The sequence below is a fragment of the Antechinus flavipes genome, chromosome 4 (genome assembly GCF_016432865.1).
Source record: "Antechinus flavipes isolate AdamAnt ecotype Samford, QLD, Australia chromosome 4, AdamAnt_v2, whole genome shotgun sequence".
In the NCBI taxonomy this organism is placed as follows: domain Eukaryota; kingdom Metazoa; phylum Chordata; class Mammalia; order Dasyuromorphia; family Dasyuridae; genus Antechinus; species Antechinus flavipes.
Genome location: NC_067401.1, coordinates 110,676,139 through 110,696,275, shown reverse-complemented (window position 1 = coordinate 110,696,275; position 20,137 = coordinate 110,676,139). Strand labels below are relative to the sequence as shown.

The 20,137-nt window shown below is 33.7% G+C and overlaps 1 protein-coding gene across 2 annotated transcripts in view; it reads right to left on the bottom strand.

The window, feature by feature from the left end:
• Positions 1-20,137, bottom strand: part of ASH1L (ASH1 like histone lysine methyltransferase) — a 216,688-nt gene that overhangs the window by 75,721 nt on the left and 120,830 nt on the right. For both annotated transcript variants that reach the window (XM_051993845.1, XM_051993846.1), the window contains one exon: positions 6,266-6,360. In XM_051993845.1, the coding sequence (XP_051849805.1) occupies positions 6,266-6,360 (95 nt within the window). The remainder of the gene's footprint in view (positions 1-6,265; positions 6,361-20,137) is intronic.

Here is a 20,137-nt window from a genome sequence, read left to right as displayed (position 1 = left end):
AATTACTTCAAAAGATCAACAATTTCATCAATGTGAGCAATTCTTCCAGAAATAAACCCATCTATGCCTATGTTGGAACTTCTGACTATGGTTTTTCTTCTTTTATGAAGCAGTTGGGGTTAAGTGACAGGGTGATACAGCTAATAAGTGTTAAGTGTCTGAGGTTGAATTTCAACTCAGGTAGTCTGACTTGAGGGCTATCTACTCTATCTCTATCTACTCCCCACATCTATCTACTCTATGAACAATACCATTCTTGACTATGTTCTTTTACAAATCCTATATAATATGTTGAAGGGAGGGAGGCTTCTTTCAGATTTTTTTTCACAATGAGTGGATCAAAATCTGTATATGTGTGTATATAGTTTTAATCTGCATTTCTCTAATTATTAGTGATTTGGGACATTTTAAACTTGGATTTCCTGCACTGATAATTGATTATCCTTATCTCTACCATTTATTTTATTGTTTGTATCTCTGTCTACCTTCTGGGAAATGTCTTTTGTTCTTATAAACTGGAATAATTTTTTCATGTATCTTGGAAATGATACCTGTACTAGAGAAACTTTTTGCAAAGATTCAACTCCCCCTATTTCCCCAACTCAGCTAACTGTTTTCCTCCTAATTTTGTCTCTATTAGTTGTATGTGTACACAAAACTTTTAATGTTTTATAAATCAAAATTATCTTTTTTTTTTGAGAAGAGAGGTTAAATGATTTGCTTGGGTCACACATAGAATAAATAGCAGTCACATCTCAAAATTAGCCTATTATTTGTTTGGCCTGTAACTCTTTCTCATTATAGACATTTAAAAGGAAATTTCTTCCTTATCTCTAATTTTTTAAAAAATGTAATCGCTTATACCTAATTCAAGTACCTATTTAGAGTTAATCACATATGGTCTTTGGGATTACTGAACATTAGGTTACTTTTATTTTTTAACCAGTAACAAACTGTTAGTTTCTTTTGCTCCCCACATTTTATATTTCTTGACCTTTTGTTCCCAAAGACAAATCTCATTTACTCTCCTAACTCTGTGACAGAACTATCATTTATTTCCAATGACTTCTTTCATCCAATCTACAACACTGGGAAACTTCACCTGAAATAAGACAAAAATACCCTGTGACTTAAATAGCTTCAATTTTGGTGATGCTGCTTCCTAGTCATCCAGGGGCATTAGGATCTCGTCCTAATCACATGGAATCTGGGCTTCTCAGAATTGATGGTCACGTAAGACCACAGAATCATCATACCTATGACCAGACATGTTTCAGAAGGAGAAAGGAGTAGGGAAGCCCACATAAAGAGAAGCTAAAAGTCATTATATCCTTTATTACAAATATGTATTTCTACAACGTGTTTAAGTTATACTAATAGTACAACTGTCTTTATTTTATAAAATTTGTAGTTATTTAAAATGAATTTATCTGTTCTTTTTGGATTTGGTTCATAAACAGAAATGCTGGATTTATTTTACTACAACTTTGCTGAAGTTATTGCTTCAATTAATTTTTAGCTGACTCTCTAGGGTTTTCTAAGTAAACCAAATTATCTTTAAAATATATATATATATGGAAATATATTATATTATATTATATATTTATAAATATATTATTAAATTATTATTATATAAATTATTAAATAAATATATTTATTAAATAAATAAATTATATATATATATATATATATATATATATATATATATATATATATATATATATATAATTTTATAATAACTTTATATTGACAGAATCCATGCCAGGGTAATTTTTTAAAAAACATTATCCCTTGCACTCGCTTCTGTTCCGATTTTTCCCCTCCTTCTCTCCTTCCACCCCCTCCCCTAGATGGCAAGCAGTCCTATATATGTTAGATATGTTGCAGTACATCCTAGATACAATATATGTTTGCAGAACCAAACAGTTCTCTTGTTGCATAGGGAGAATTGGATTCAGAAGATAAAAATAACCTGGGAAGAAAAACAAAAATGCAAAAAATTCACATTCATTTCCCAATGTTCTTTCTTTGGATATAGCTGCTTCTGTCCATCATTTATCAATTGAAACTGATAAACCAAATTATCATCTGCAAAAAGCACCAAGTGCTTTTTATTTCTTTTTGCCACACTGATTTAGGTAACATTTCTTTTTTTCTTTTAAACATATTTCTATTTTTATCATGATGTGTAAGAAAAATCAGACCAAAAGGGAAAAAAATCATGAGAAAGAGAAAAAAAAAAACCTAGACAACAAACAAATACTATATTTTATTCCACATTTAAGTCTCCATAGTTCTCTCTCTGGATGTGTTTATTTTCCATCACAATACAATCCCAACTCGACTGGAATGGCCCTAAAAGTTTAATCCACACTTAAGTTTCCAAAGTTCTCTTTCTGGAAGGGGATGATATTTTCCATCACACAACAGTATCCTAATTCTATTGAAATTGCCTTAAATCATGGCCTTACTGAGAAAAGCCAAGTCCATCACAGTAGATCATCACATAATCTTATTGTTATTATGTACAACATTCTCTTGGTTTGGCTCCTTTCTCTCAGAATCAGTTCATGTAAATTATAGCTAACATTTCTAGTACTGTATCAAATAATAGTAGTGATAATATTATCTTTGCTTTATCTTATTGAAAATGCCTCCATTTTATTCTATAACACATACTGTTGGCCCACTTGGTTTCACATGGATACTATTTACTATATCAAAGGAAGGTCCCATTGTACAATTTCAAAAAATGCAATCAAATGCACTGTCTTCTTCCAATTCAATTTTGAACCTAGTTTACTAGTCATACTGCTTGTCCAATACATATTTATACTAAGGAACCATATTACACTCTGAACCACAGATACTACTCATCCACTTGGTTTTTCCTTTATGGTTAATTGTGAGCAAGGATCTCATTTAGAAGTTTTTGTAATACTGTGGTATTTGATTATATATCATCAGTGTTTTGTCATAACACACAAAAAATACCTATAAAACCTCACCATCTGTAGGGAAACCTTTTATTTGGACTATACTGAAGTTGCTCTGTTTATTCTTTGTTGTTATTTTCAAGGAATCTTATATGACTGAATATGTGTACTGGAGGTACACAGTGGGAGGAAAATCTTCAAAGGTGATCATAGTATCAAGATTTCTAGAGCTAGAAGTCAATATTGGATACTATCTAATCAAAACTCTCATTTTTTGAGAAAGGAAACATAAGGCCCAGGGAAAAGAGGTTAAATGACACACAGAATAAGTAGCAGTCACAGCTCAAAATTAGGTCCTCTAACTACAAATCAAATAGTACTCCCTCATACCATGCTATATCAAACAGTACTCCCTCATACCATGCTATATAAATTTCGTTCTACTGAATCAATTGCTTTATTATAGCAAATAAACAATAAATACAATCTATATTATCTTGCCTTTCAGCTAATTATAGCTGTATGGTTTGGTATCTATTATTATTCGTGAAAGTTATTTCTTTTCTCCAACTTTCATCAAGAATGCCCTCAGTACATGTTACTACTATTTTCATAAAGTATAAATATGATGGAGATGGGTAAGTAAATATTGGTCAGGAATTGCTAGAATTTTCTCAACTCCCCTCTTTGAGTAATAATAAAGATGGTGACATTATGCAAGCATTCAATATCCTCTTCTCCTTCAGGTATCTTGTGAATCTGAGGCAGCTAGGTGGCAGAGTGGATGGAGCACCAGCCCTGAAGTCAGGAGTTCAAATTTGATCTCAGACACTTAACACTTCCTGGTTGTGGGACCCTGGGCAAGTAACTTAACCCCAATTGCCTCAGGGAGGAAAAAAAAAAGATATCTTGTGAATTGATCCTTTCAGACATTATACTCCTATTAATAAATCCTGATATTATAATACTTTTTTTGGTCAGCCACTATTAGCACATGACTTTTCATTTAAAAAAAACCCTACTCAAATCAACTCTTGTTAGGTATTTTCCATTATTTGCATCTGTAGTTTATGTTTTAAATTCAAGCCTAAGACTTTTATTAACCACAAATCCTCAATCCAGTAACTTCCAATCCATTTTAATGCCAATCTTCTTTGAATTATTTTATTAAAATAGAGTAAACCCTGGGGGGAGAGGAAATCTTACTCCAACATTTCACACAGGTAGAAATTAGAATACTTCAGAAATTCCTGAGACATTGGAGATACTTAAGAAATAGTATTTGATTAGAAATCTACGAAAGCTTTGGTACTGAAAAGCAAAGGGCCAACTGTATTTGCTTAAGGAAATCAATGACAAAAGTCAAGTTTGATTTTCTAAGAAGCAGAATAATTTTTTTTTTTTTTTTTTTTTTTGCTGAGGCAGTTGGGATTAAGTGACTTGCCCAGGGTCACACAGTTAGGAAGGATTAAGTATCTGTCTTGAGATCAAATGTGAACTCAGGTCCTCCTGACTTCAGGGTTGGTGCTCTGTCTACTGCACCACCTAGCTGGCCCAAAGCAGATTGAATTTCAAATGAACCTAGACTAAATCTTTTCTACTCAAAATCAGAAATTCAGTTTCTATATGTTAAAGGCACACATACGATAAATTATGGATTTTAAAGAAAGGATGGATAAAGTAGATTAGTTACATTTGAATATCTACATACAAACATTTGTACTCTCTTGGATATTTTTACTATTTCTCCATTTTTATGTCTCTTGATGTCATGGTGATCATACACAAAATATTTCAAGTGTTTTCTGAAGATTTTTTCCTTTTCTTTTTCCTAAAGACTTTACATAGAGAGCTTTTCAGGAAAAATCATGGGATTTCTGAGTTCAATATGGTTCAATAGTTCAGGGTTTAAATGTCAAATAAATTCATAGAGTTCACATTTGTATTATGCCGAGTTTTAAAATACCAACCTTGTAAAGTAGGTGTTATAAACTATTTTTACTCTTCATTATAGGGATGAAGAAACTAAGACTCTTATTTTGGGTAATCACGTAGAATTTGTTAAGGAAGAAACTTAACAGAGATAAGGAAGTTTGAAAGACAGGAAAGTTAAATGACAAAGAAAATCAAATTTGTCTTAGTTAAGCTAAGTTTGAATTATCACTGAGGCATCCATCAGGTAATCAATAAACCTATCACTGGACTTGAGATTTCAGTTGAATATATAGATTTGAAAGTTATCAGAATAGAGGTGACAAATGAAAGCATAGAAGATGAGAAGGAAAATGTATAAAAGAGAGAAGAGGGTTCAGTATAAAACCATGGAAGAGGCCACAGAGGTATGATCATCATCTAGCAAAGGAGATTGAGAATGGTTAGATGTATAGAAAACAGGAGGCTCTGATAAGAAGAGATACTTTTTCTTCCAAATGATATAAAGAATTTAGAAGCATTTTATAGAGTACTCTTTCTCCTTTCAAGTACTCTGCCTCTTACTCGAATTGACTCATTATCTCCTATTATCACCATACCTTTTCTCATTTTCTCACTTTTGCACATAACATTCTATCTGCTTGAAATGGAGTATTTTCCCAACAGTTTGGTCTCAATTTGGGTGAGAATATCTTCCATGAAGCCCAATTTTCTAATCTGAATGTGATTTTTCTCATTCTTTTTGACAGTTATTGTGATATCTCCTTGAAACATTCCTTAATTTATATTTGTACATGTATTCTGTGTCAAGGATCCTTGATAATTTAGCAATTAAAACAAAGCATGTCAACCTCACCCCCATGATACAATGGAAGAAATATTTGTTTAATCAAATTTATTTTATTCCTTTTGAATTGGGAAAAACTTTTTTTTAAATTGCTAAATATATGTACATGAGTTTCGATGAGAAAACTGGTGATTCAAAAGCTAGGGGACCTTTCAATGGATTGTTTATTTTAAAATTTTTAAATAATTAAAAAAATTTTTTTTCACATCCATGACATATAGTCTTTGACATCTTAAAATTGTTCAAAAGGAAAAAAAAAATCCATAAAGGGCTGTTGGGAGTTGATTGCTGTCCTTTCTTGAAAAGAAACAAATTGACACCACTGTTTTGGGATCAAGGTAGTGTGTCCCACTGTGGTTGATCTGATCAAATGAGTTTGGAAGGATCTATCACAGATTAGACACATTTAAGAGAAATGTTATCTATCAGCAGAGGAAGAGCTTGACTTTGTATAAAGAATAGTAAGGAGAAGATAAAAGCAAGAAGTTTTACTTATATCCAAGAAATACCAGGTAGTTTTCAGCAAAATTAAAAAAAATCAAGTACTTACCAACATGAATAGGGGCTGGGAATAATCCATATTCATGTTCTCCAGGAGTATACTCCAGTTTCTCTTTCTTTAACTGTATCAGTCTGCTCTTTGGGCTAAGAAGGAAAGTAAAGAAAACAGGCAAATCAGAGAGAAACAGTTTCTTTTCTTGGATAAACAGTTATCTGTTTAGTTAATGAAAGCAAGAATGTAAATCAATATCTCAGAGTATAACTATAAATTCTTCCTCCTAACTAGATAGGAGTATTTTATTTCTTAATTTGAAAAATAGTAACTTTAATCAACATTCTTGGAAATTAAAATTCTTAGAACATTCCTAATTTCAAGGATATACTAGTCTCTCATTTCTTAATGCTGGATAAATGGTTAGGCTGTGACAATTATTCCTACTTTTAGCTCTCCTCTCTGTGACAGAAATGAGAAAGAGAAAAAGAGAATAGAAGACTGTAGGATCACAGAAGACTGAAGAATTACTTAATCCAACCTCCTCATTTACAGAAAGGGAAATTAAGATATCCCCCCTCCAAAAAAAAAGTAACTTGCCTAAATTCAAGTATGTAGAAAACAAGCAGTCGTGAAATTCTAACACAGAGCCTCAGACTACAGACCTATCACTGTTTCCATTGTACTATGAAAAGGAAATTAGGATATCTGTCAGTTCATTCCAATTTCACATTAGCCTAGAAATGGCCTAAAGGCAACTCAATAATTAGGGCTAATCACACGTTTTTTGCAGCTTAAATTTCTAAAACAAAATGTCTCCTTTAATTAACAAATCAAAATAACAAATTCTATTTGAGACAAATTGGCAACTAATTTCCCATTTACAGATGAGTAAATTAAGTGATTTGCTCAAAGCAATACAAAAATAAAAGAACCTAAAGCTCTTCACACTAAGGCCTAGCCATTAAATCCTGGAACCTCAGAATAGGAAAATTCTTTTGATGTTATTGAGTTTAATCTCTTTATTTTGCAGACAAAAAGATTAAGGTCCAATGAGGATATGCTTCATTATTTTCTACCTAGCTACTTTCCTAGATTTTATTCTGTAAAATGAAATTAATCTTGAAACTCATTCCTCCTTAATACTCCCTGTATTTGAGGCTCCTCCTTCCCTTTGCCTGGAAAGAATGAAGAATAAAAATTAAAAGATTCCTCCCAAGTCATCCATCATTTAAGGAGGGCTCTCTGAGAATTCATCTCATTTCCTACCTAATTTCCTTGACTTTATAATCTACAGAACTCAACATTCTGCAAAATGAATACAATTGAAACTTTCCACTTCTTCATATCATTTACCCCTTTGGCTACAGAATTTCATGCTCTTAGCGGTAAACCTCCCTTCCTGTTTCTTCCCTCTCCACCTCCACACCTTTTCAGTTTCTTTTTATAGGGGTTCCCTAAAAGTAAGGATTATTTTGTCTAGCTTTGTAGCCTTAGTGGTTAGCACTTGCCTAGCATGTGAAAGACATTTAATAAATCTTTACTGACTTTGACACTTGAGTCTGGATTCTATTGTGTAACATCACAAAATTTAGCAAAACGGATTAGAATTAGGTCTTCTGATTCTTAGGTGCATGCTTTTTTCACAACAATATGCTGCTTCATTTTACTACAGAAAAATGTGTATAGTTCTAAAAAATTATTTTATGCTGACCTGAATTAACACAGTGGTGATCATTTGTAAAAGGCTAACATTCTCAGAAAGGGTTTTAAATGCTAGAAATAAATGTCAGTATATAAATTTTAATTCTTTAGCGGAAGACAGATTAAAGAAAAGGGAAGAAAAACAGTTTATATTTTTGCTAAGTATTTCCAAAGTCTATATTTCTCATTTTACATTACTAAATAATCCATTCAGAACATTATAATCTAAGACAGAGAATGAACCATTTATGCAAACTTTAATTACGAACCATTTTTATTACCTTTTTCATTTTGGAAGTTCATTTTATTCAAATTTATCATCTAATACCAGAATCAAGTAGCAATTATTTATTGGTGCCAATTTTCCTTCCATTCTTGAGGATTTTAGTAACTGGCTGATAAAATTCTCCACTACAAATTCAATCTTTCTACTAGAGGAATTGATGTTATTAGTTGCCCTTAATGAATTCAAATCACACGATTCAAATGAATTATATCCTCAGACCCGTGGGACCTGACAAGAATGGGCAAGTGTGACTAGTGAAACACAGTCAATGATATCTGAAAGATCAATGAAAAGGGGAAATATTGGAGAAAAGTATGTATTGTTTCAGTGATAAGAAGTTTATGTAAATGAATACTTAGTGACCTTCTGACTTCAACTTCTGGTTCAATTCTAGAATGGAGCATTAAAGGGATAACTAAGGGTAACAACAATAATAAAAATAACTAGCATTTATATAGTCTTTAAGGTTTGCAGAATGCTGTATGCATATTAATTTAATTCTCATAAAAATTTATGAGATAGGTATTATTACTATTATCTTCATTTTATAGATAAGGAAACAGGCAAATTGCTCAGTATCAGAGGTGATTTACAAGAGTTAGCATGGCTTCATAAAGAACAAGTCATGGAAGACTAACTTTATTTTCTCTTTTGACAGGGTTACTAAAATGATGAATGAATGACTATTGGCAATATAATTTAGATTTTATGAAAGATTTTGATAAAATAAAGCATATTTTTTTCTTGTGTAAAAGAGGGAAAGATTTAGACTAGATGATACCAAAATTAGATGAACTCAAAACTGGCTGAAGGACCAGACATAATAGGAAGTTTCCAATGGAAATCACATATGATAAGGCATGTATGCCTGGCTCTTGACAAACATGTTTCTTAATGACTGAGATAAAGCTATAGCTGGTATGTTCATCAAATTTGAAAATGTCACTAACTGGGAAAGACTGGATGAATAAGTAATAATTTGAGATTTAGAAAGGATCTTAAAAGTTATCTAATCCAATCTATAAACAAAAGGAATGCTTGCTTTAATGTACTCAACAAGTGACCTTCCATTCTTTGCTTATATATACAATAAGGAAAACTACAAACTCTGAAGGCAGGTCTTTCCACTTTAAGAGATATTTGCTAGAAATTTTTTCCGGACATGAAGCCTAAATTTACTTTTTTGCTGTTTCTAGTCATTGCTCCTTGTTCCACTCTTGGGGATCAAATATACTAATTCTAATCTGTCCTCCCTAAGAAAGCTCTTCAAATAATTGAAAACATTTACTTTGTGGTTCTAGCATTCTGGAGAAAAATTCAGAATTATGTCCAAAGGGCAACAAAACCATGCACACTCTATGCCTGAACAATATCTGCTGCTAGTTCTGAATTCTAAAGAGGTAAAAGAAAAAGAAAGGATTTATATGTACAAAAATTTCTAAAACAACTTTTTTTAAGGTAGCAAATAATTTGAAATTGAAGGGATATCCATCAGCAAAGGTATGGCTCATCAACTTGTAATATTACTATGCTGTAAGAAATGACAGGAAGGATGGATCCAAAAACATCTTAGAAGACACATGTGCACTAATGCAAAATGAAACAAGTACAACCAAAAGAACACTGTACATAGCAGTACCATTCCAAAGGATTCATGATGAAAAATGCTATCTACCTCCTAAGAGAACTGATGAACTTTAAATGTACATTGAAGCATTTTTTTCACTTTATTTTTCTTGTCTTTTTGTGTGTGTTCACATATATGCACATGCATAAGATGGCTAATATGGAAATATGTTTCACATGAATAATGGATACCATATTGCATATCTTCTCAGTAAGTAGTAGAAGAGGGTTAGGGAGAAAATTAGGAATTGGAAGTTTAAGTATGAATTCTTTAAAAATAATAAAAAAAAGAAAATATTTAATCCTAACAAATAAAAATACAATAAAACTTTTTTAAAAAAGAAAAAACATTCTGCTATCAGGATTATTCTCTTCTTTAGACTAAATATCCTCCACCCTCTGGGTTAGAGTATTTTGATTATTTTCCAGCTTATTATTGTTATTTAAAGAAAAAAAATCTAATTTTAAAAAAATCAACAATAATTTATCTTCTTTCTCTCCCAGTTCCTTAGTTTCCATTAATGAGACAGAAAGCTCCTGCAACAAACATATATGATTAAGGAAAATCCCCAAATAGGCTATGTCCAAAAACAAGTATTTTATTCTTAACTCTTAAGTCTACCACCTCCTTATCAGCATATTTTCTGATGAATTCTCTATAACTGCGGTTGATCATTATACTGATAAGTATTTTCCCCCCTCAATTGTATCTAATTTTCCCAAATATATATAAAGATAGTTTTCAAAATTCATTTTTGTAAGACTTTGGGTTCCAAATTTTCTCCCTCCTTGCTTTATCTCCCCGCTCTCCAAGACAGTAAGCAATCTGATATAGCAATTCTTTTAAACTTATTTTCATACTTATCACAAGCAAAAAAGACCAAAAGGAAAAAAATTGTAAGAAAAAAAAAAGATGAAAATACTATATTTCAATCCATATTCAAGCTCCATAGTTTTCTCTCTCTGCATGCAGAGGGCATTTTCCATCTCAAGTCTATGAGAACAGCCTTGAATCACTGCATTGTTGAGCAGAGTCAAGTACATCACAATTGTTCATCACATAATTTTGTTGCTATCTTGTACAATGTTTTTCTGGTTCTGTTCACTTTATTCAGCCACTATTAAGTTTTTAATGCTTTCTAAATTGTTTTCAATTTATAACTGTCACTGTTCACCTCACCCTACATCAGTTCATGTGAGTCTTTTTATGTGAACTTGTTTCTCTGAAACTATCCACTTCATTTCTTACAGCACAAAAATATTCCAAGAACATTTATATACCACAACTTGCTCTGCCATTTCCCAAATGGTGGGCTTCCCTCAGTTTTCAATTCTTTAGTACCATAAGATGAGCTGCTAGAAACCTTTTTCTGTACATCTTTAGTTAGATATTTTGCTTAAGAAAAAGCAGGGAAAAAAAAAAAAAAAAGCAAAACCTTTTCCCATCTCTTCCTGCATCACTGCCTTGTTTTGGCAGAGGGGCTTGTGGAGTTCAATGAAACTATGAGCTATGCTAGTAGGTTACCCAAAACTTACAGAGTGTAAAAAGTTCTGACAAAAGGTGATCTGCTAGAGAAGGAAACAACAAACACTTTGGTATTTTCACTAGGGAATCATAAAGTCAGACATGATAATGACTGAACAACAACAAATCCCTCCCTTACTCTACATTCTTTCTTATTCGTCCCCCATCTCCTATCTTTTCTTTCCTGCCTATCTTCCCTATTGAGTGAATTGTATTTCTCTTTTCATATTATTCTCTCCTTTAACCTGTTCAGATTACAGTGAGGTTCAAATATGACCTACTACTCAAACCCTTCCTTTCTTAATTGTACAAACTTCTACCCTGATTATATGAGATACTTTTCTCCATAATTCCTCAAGCTATGCTATTTGTAAAAAAAATAGGACTGTAATCCTTAAAGCAGTGGTCCTCAAACTTTTGTTCTCAACATCTTTATCCTACTAAAAATGATTGAGGATCTATCCAAAAAGTTTTTGTTTATGTAGGTTATAGTTATAGATATTAATCACATTAAAAATAAAAACCAATTATGAATTTATAGACTCTCTGAAAGGATTTCAGAGATTCTGAGGATGCTCTAGACCAGACTTTGAGAACCACTGCCTTAAAGAGTCACATAAATACTATCAATGTCATTATCTTATACTTCCAAAACTGATTAAAAAAAATAAATAAACCAAGTATAAGACTATACATGTGTCCCTACTGAATTTCTGCCTGGACTTTATATCTAGTCTGATGTGTATGCTTTAGCTCATGTCTCTCTTTTTCCTGTTAATGTTCGCTTCTTGATCTCTATTGCTCTAAATCTCTCACTATTCTAATGTTACACTTCCATGATTAATTGGCCCAAAAGAAAAGCAAGATGCACAAAGTTAGAGTATTCACCCCAAATGTTCATATGGACTATTTGGTCTGACCCATGGCAGAGCATTCCAAGCTTATATTGGTCTGATCAGCCATAGCTGGACATACTAACTAGACTCATAACATAGTAATGTCATTTTGGACCTCTTTGAGAACAAAGAATACCAACCATCCAATCCAACAGGGAATTTTTCCTTGTCTAAATTCTTTTTTTTTTAATTAAATTTTATTTAATAATAACTTTATATTGACAGAATCCATGCCAGGGTAATTTTTTTACATTATCCCTTGCACTCGCTTCTGTTTCAATTTTTCCCCTCCCTCCTTTCACCCCCTCCCCAGATGGCAAGCAGTCCTATATATGTTAGATATGTTGCAGTATATCTTAGATACAATATATGTTTGCAGAACCGAACCGTTCTCTTGTTGCACAGGGAGAATTGGATTCAGAAGGTAAAAATAACCCGGGAAAAAAATCAAAAATGCAAATAGTTCATATTCGTTTCCCAGTGTTCTTTCTTTGGATGTAGCTGATTCTATCCATCATTTATCCATTGAAACTCAGTTAGGTGTCTTTGTCTTTTTTTTTTTTTTTTCCAATTTTTATTTAATAATTACTTTATATTGACAGAATCCATGCCAGGGTAATTTTTTTTTTTTTTTTTACAACATTATCCTTTGCACTCGTTTCTGTTCCATTTTTTTTCCCCTCCCTCCCTCCACCCCCTCCCCTAGATGGCAAGCAGTCCTTTATATGTTGGATATGTTGCAGTATATCCTAGATACAATATATATGTTTGCAGAACCGAACAGTTCTCTTGTTGCATAGGGAGAATTGGATTCAGAAGGTATAAATAACCCGGGAAGAAAAACAAAAATGCAGATAGTTCACATTCGTTTCCAGTGTTCTTTCTTTGGGTGTAGCTGCTTTTGTCCGTCATTTATCAATTGAAACTCAGGTCTCTTTGTCAAAGAAATCCACTTCCATCAAAATATGTCCTCATACAATATCGTTGTCGAAGTGTATAATGATCTCCTGGTTCTGCTCATTTCACTTAGCATCAGTTCATGTAAGTCTCGCCAGTCCTCTCTGTATTCATCCTGCTGGTCATTTCTTACAGAACAATAATATTCCATAACATTCATATACCACAATTTACCCAGCCATTCTCCAATTGATGGGCATCCATTCATTTTCCAGTTTCTAGCCACTACAAATAGGGCTGCTACAAACATTTTGGCACATACAGGTCCCTTTCCCTTCTTTAGTATTTCTTTGGGGTATAAGCCCAATAGAAACACTGCTGGATCAAAGGGTATGCACAATTTGATAATTTTTTGGGCATAATTCCAGATTGCTCTCCAGAATGGTTGGATTCGTTCACAACTCCACCAACAATGCATTAGTGTCCCAGTTTTCCTGCATCCCCTCCAACATTCATCATTATTTTTTCCTGTCATCTTAGCCAATCTGACAGGTGTGTAGTGGTATCTCAGAGTTGTCTTAATTTGCATTTCTCTGATCAATAATGATTTGGAACACTCTTTCATATGAGTGGTAATAGTTTCAATTTCATCCTCTGAAAATTGTCTGTTCATATCCTTTGACCATTTATCAATTGGAGAATGGCTTGATTTCTTATAAATTTGTGTCAGTTCTCTATATATTTTGGAAATGAGGCCTTTATCAGAACCTTTAACTGTGAAGATGTTTTCCCAGTTTGTTGCTTCCCTTCTAATCTTGTTTGCATTAGTTTTGTTTGTACAAAGGCTTTTTAATTTGATGTAATCAAAATTTTCTATTTTGTGATCTGTAATGGTCTCTAGTTCATCTTTGGTCACAAATTTCTTTCTCCTCCACCTTGTCTAAATTCTTACACCACAGTCTGAATCATATAATCTAAAGGTTCACCTTATACAATGACATAAACATGCCTCTACTTTCCAGCATTCTTTAAACAATAAAGGCTCTTTGCAGGTTATTTTTAAAAGTTTATAAAGCAAAGCTTCACTTCTTGAAAGAGACAGAGCTGACAAAATATTACTTATTTTTCTGCTTGCTGTCCCATAACTGATTATTTTTTTCTAAGTGAATCCTCTCCTCTCACCTCCCCACTTTTTTTCCCCCACTGAAGAGTTCAGGATTAGCTAATGAATATATATAAATGTAATAATTTATATTGAACTTAAAGCTGAATTTGGGTACAAAGCAAAGGGCTTAATTCCTTTTCCTTCTAAGATCATGCTCTTAAGAGCAGGTTTCTGAGATAATACACAGAGAGTTTGTCTAAATCAGCTTAAGAGCCTGGCCTCTGAGTCAGATGGGAAAAAAGTGACCTTTGGGAAGGCAAAAGGAACAATTACAACTTTGTTATGACAGGAGACATTGCCAGGGGAGTGGTTTTATCACATTAAAATGACAAACTATTTCACAAATGCCTGACTTTTTGCTGTTTTCAGATTTCTACAATATTTCAAAATCCCTAGACATTATCCCTCATTCTCTCTTCCTTTTACACAGTCTTTAACAATAATGTGATGCATCTAATTTGTCCAGTGGAATCCTTTTATATATCCTTCTTCAGTAGACTGCACATTCCTTATCTACTGGTTCTTTTTTGACTAGTTTCTAATGTATCCAAGTCTATCCTATCCCTAAAAGTTCTTTACTAGATGTTATCTTGCCTTCATTGTTTCATATTCTGTCCCTTCATATTGTTTTATGTCTCCCTTTCCATTTCTAAGCCAAACTCCTAGAAAAAGTTATCTGTATTTTTTACTTATACCCTTCTTTTACAGCTCAAACTTCTGCAGTCTGGATTCTAACCACCACTCGATTCAAATTACTTTTTCCACGGTTATCAAAGATCTTTTAATCACCAAATATATATATTTTGATGCTTCCCTTCACCAACCTGTTGACTTTCTTCCCCAAGATTTCCTTGCATCACTCCTATTTCTCTTCCCAATTTTCCTCTCCTTCTCTCAGTTAATTTTTAAAATCCTTTTTGAGCTTTTCCATGGCCTGAAACCAATGTGAGGCCTTCGGATCTAGGAGTTTTGACTTTGTTGTCTTCTCAGTGTGTCTTTAGATTTTCCTTGTAGACAGAATTTTTTCCTGTTGTTTGCTTTTTTTTCCAGCCTATTGCTAAAATGGGGCTCTCCTTCTAGGGTGAAGAGCTTCAGGGATTTGGTATAGCATTTTCAGAGATTCTTCTAGAAATTGGTTAAGTTTACAGTTTTTCCAAAGTGATATGATTTAAGGAAAGATGTATCTGCTACTGTTCTGGGCTATGAGCAACTATAAGCATTTTCTTCTGCCCTGGGACTGTGAAGAAGATCCCTGTTCCCCTGTGGCTGGGAGCTCTGCTAGTGCTCCTCCTTATCCTGGGACTGAGAATGCAGGACCATGACTCAGACCCAACTATGTGGAAAACAACAGAGTCCTCATCTAGTGCCAGCAAAGAGACCTCTGTAATTTCATTCTTTCCAGATCAGAGAATTACTATTTGTGGATTGAGAGCTCTGGAAATTGCTGCTGCTAATTCAATTGCTTCTAAGCTGGTTTGCTGGTCTAGTTTGGTTTGCTGAGGTCTAGTTTATACTGGCTCAGCCTGTACTGGATTGTGTTCCACTCTCATCCAATACAGCAGATCTTCTAAGTTATCTTTGCCTGGAAAATTGTTTTACTATGTTCTTTTGTGGGTTCTACTGCTCCACAATTTGTTTTGGGGCATTATTTAAAGTTGTTCAGAGTACTTTGAGGAGAGTTCAAGTAAGTCCCTGCCTTTTCTCCAGTATCTTGGTTCTACTCAAACGTCATACTTCTTGACTCAGAATATTCTTTCTTCTTTGGATTCTTGTCAATCACTTCTTCCTGGGGCTTCTATCTTTGCTCAGTCTTCTTAAGACAGTTTTCATCCATGTTGCATCCACTAAGTATGAGTGTATTTCAGCCCTATATTCTGGGCCTCTCTCTTCCTTCCTTTCTCTATTCTTTCTGCCTTGGTGACTTTACTAGCTCTCATCGATTTTATTATCATCTTGATGCAAATGTCTCTCAGATCTATATACCAAGACCCTCTTCTCTCTCTTGAGCTCTGATATTATATTACCAACGTTCTCTTGCACATTTAAAACTACATGTTACTCACACACAACATGGCCAACATGGTTCATAACCCTGCTCCGTTCTCTCTCCCCTTCCTCAATTTCCAAGAATTAGAGCCCTGTCTCAACAATGAGATGATTCAAACCAGTTCCTACTGTCAGTAATGAAGATAGTCAGCTACACCCAGAGAGAAAACTATGGGAAATGAGTGTGGACCACAACATAGTATTTCCACTCTTTCTGTTGTTTAATTGCATTTTTGTTTACCTTCTCAGGTTTTTTCTTTCTTTCTAGATCCAATTTTTCTTGTGCAACAAGTTAACTGTATAAATATGTGTGTGTATATATATAAAATCAGATTCAGCATATACTTTTAACTTATTTAACATGTATGGGACTACCTGCCATCTAGGGAAGGGGGTTGGGGAAAGGAAGGGAAAAGCTGCAACAGAAGGTTTTGCAAGGGTCAATGGTGAAAAATTACCCATGCATGTTTTGTAAATAAAAAGCTATAATAATAATAAAAGAATTAGAGCCCTGGCATTTATCCTTGATTTGTCATTTTCCCTTATCTTACATATTCAATCAGTTGCAAAAGTCTTCCACTTTCTTCCTCTACAACATATCTTATATTTGACCCCTTCCACTTATAGTCACCATCTCAGTTCAGGCCCTCATTACTTTTCACCAAGACTACAGTAGTAGCTAAATAGCTGGTCTCCTAGCTTCAAGTCATCCCACAGTCCCTTTCAGTTCATCTTCTAACAACTGCCAAAGTAATTTTCCTTAAGCAAAAACCTAATGACACTTCCATGCTCAATGAACTCCAGTACCTCCTTTGTTCCTTTGAGAACCCTGTTCGGCTTTTTTAAGCTAAACTTGACCACCTAACCCTAATAATGTATTTTCCAACTTCTCTTCCTATATATTAGTCTAAACAAACCTATGTCTCTATTCCTCAGACACAGTACTCCATTTTCTAACCTGGACCTTTCTACCAGTCATCTTCTTTACCTGGAATATATTCCCTGTTCACTTCTACCTCAAAATATTGTTAATTCTTTTAAGAATGAGCTTAAGTACCACCTTCTTCTGCACAATCATCTGCATGATTAGTTCCCCAATTAGTAATATCTTCCCTTAAATGATCTTGTATTTATTCTCTTCATACTTATTTGACAGATAAATTGATATACTAAGTATCTCCTGATAAAATTTAAGTTAAGAGTAGGGTCACTTCATTTTCTATTTGTATCCCAGGACCAAGCAAAGTGCTAGAATAAGTAACCTAACATAAACAGGCTCTTAATAAATAAGAGATGGGAGTTATATGTTGGAATTATGACATCATGATACTGGAGAAAGAATCTTCTAAATTTAATGTTGTAATTTATAATACTCATTAAAAGGAAAATAGGTTATCAGTTCTCAATTAATAATAGTACAGAAACAGAAACAGTGGTTTCTCCTGGAGCTACTTGACTCTTCTGACACTAGAGGGAGCTATAGTAACATAGCTCATCTATTTCCACACCAGCTTGCTGACATTTTTCTTAGCCATTTAAAATGGAAAGACTAAGCTTATAGAAAATACAAAAAGAATCCAAATGAAAAGATGAGCTCTACCATAACCTTCCCCCTATCTTATGAGGCCTCTTAAGCCTAGACCTTTTAGGAACTACCACCCAAATTGCTGGAAATATACACAATGACAATGCCTTATTCCATTCCATGCTAGTAGTAGAACCAAAGGGGGAAGATTTGCTCAATTGTTTTTTTTTTTACTCATTTGCTCCTCTTCATAAAAACAAGGAGGTTGTAGATACAGTTGCTGGCAGTTAGGTGCCATTTACTGATCAACACACAAAACCTGCTGTTTGTTTTCAGTGGAGATTCCTGGGAGGCTGGGGAGGAAGAAATGCTTGGGAAGAAAAAAAGGAGCGCGAATTTTGAGTGAAGAAGCAGTAGGTGGAAAAGAAAAAGGGAAAAAATGCTATTAATTACAAGAGGAACGGGAGTAGGGCATACGAGAAAGTATGATAATTATTTTTAAATCTTTTTAAACTATGAGCTATTTTTCAAGAGGATGACCGACCTGCTCTAGCTGGATCTTATATAGGCTCCATCATCACACTTTTATCTTATCAAACTTATTTTCATCAGATTGGGACTGAAACTGATTTTATTGGTTGAGGTCCAGGAAAATCATAGTTGAGGAAGCATCTTCCATGTACCTTTTATGCTATTTATAATCTTTAAAAATTACCTGGGCAACTGAATGTTTAGGTGACTTCCTCAAGGTCACACAGTACATGCTAGAAATGTGACCTAAATCCAAGTTTTCTTGGATTCTACATTGTTTCATTGCCCACTGTGCAACAAGAGTAAATATAAGTTAAGAGTAGGGATCATTTCACTCTTTCTATTTGTATCCCAGCTTCAAATAAATGATTTGATTATCACTTGATACTCTTTTCTCTTTTTTTTTTCAGCTGAGTTTTTTTTTTTTTTTTTAACTTTTTATTGACAGAACCCATGCCAGGGTAATTTTTTACAACAATATCCCTTGCACTCACTTCTGTTCTGATTTTTCCCCTTCTTCCCTCTACCCCCTCCCCCAGATGGCAAGCAGTCCTTTATATGTTAAATAGGTTACAGATGCTCTTTTCTCTAGAGACACTCAGCTCCTGAGGTTTTAATTATTATCTCTTTGCAGATTGATTTTCAGATTTATTTGTCCAGTTTGAATCTCTATGTAAATTTACAGTCTTGCATTTCCAACTGCCTTAAATTTATTTCCCATAAACTCATTTTTGTCCCTGTCCTCCCTTCCCCAGCACTCCTCTTTTCCTAACTCCCTTCTTACTGAAAACAATATCACCCTGCACCCAGTTATCCAAGGGGTCCCAAGCTAGCCATCACCCTCACTTCCTTATTCTCTCTCATTGTAATATACCTGATTAGTGGCCAAGTCCTGTCAAGTCTACCTTCAGAACATCTTTCCCATAGCTCTCTTTTGTCCTCTGATGCTGCTACCACTATGATGTAGGTCTTTTAATCACCTCACACTTGAATTACTACAACAACCTGTTAGTCACTTTGTCTCAAGTCTGCATACTTTGGTGAATTTTGAAAACATAAGTCAAAAAATCCAATGCATACAATGATTTCATTTTTTGATCAAAGAATATGCATACTTGCAATTCTAAACTGAAATTTGCTAAAGAAAAAGTCATTTTCATAATTTTTACTTTTATTTTCAAAATAAAATCACAATTGGGGCAGTGAATAGAGCACCAGCCCTGAAGTCAGGAGGGACTGAGTTCAAATCTAGTCTCAGACACTTAACACTTCCTAGCTGTGTGACCCTGGGCAAGTCACTTAACCCCAATTGCCTCAGCAAAAAAAAATTTAAATAAATAAAAATAAAATCACAATCAAACCTATTACAATTACTTATTATGAAATAAGTAACTACCAGAGTTTATTAAAGGGGGAAATGATCTGATCATAGCTATGTTTTATGGCACCTGTGTGGAGAACAGATACCCATATAGATAAGAACTTAGTATCATTCTTAAAGATCTACAATTAAGATTTCTAGTGTGGAATACCCTTTGGTGTTTGACTTTACTTGTATTACCTCTTTAACCAGAGGTGTCAATGTGAAATGCAGGCAGAATGTGGTCCAAAGAGGTGAAAATGTAACAAAATAAATTAAAAATACAATTAAACAAAGATACTGATAGGTGATTTTCTAAGTCAATCGTTAAGTACAGCTTAGTGGTTCCATTTCTGTTTCAGTTTATG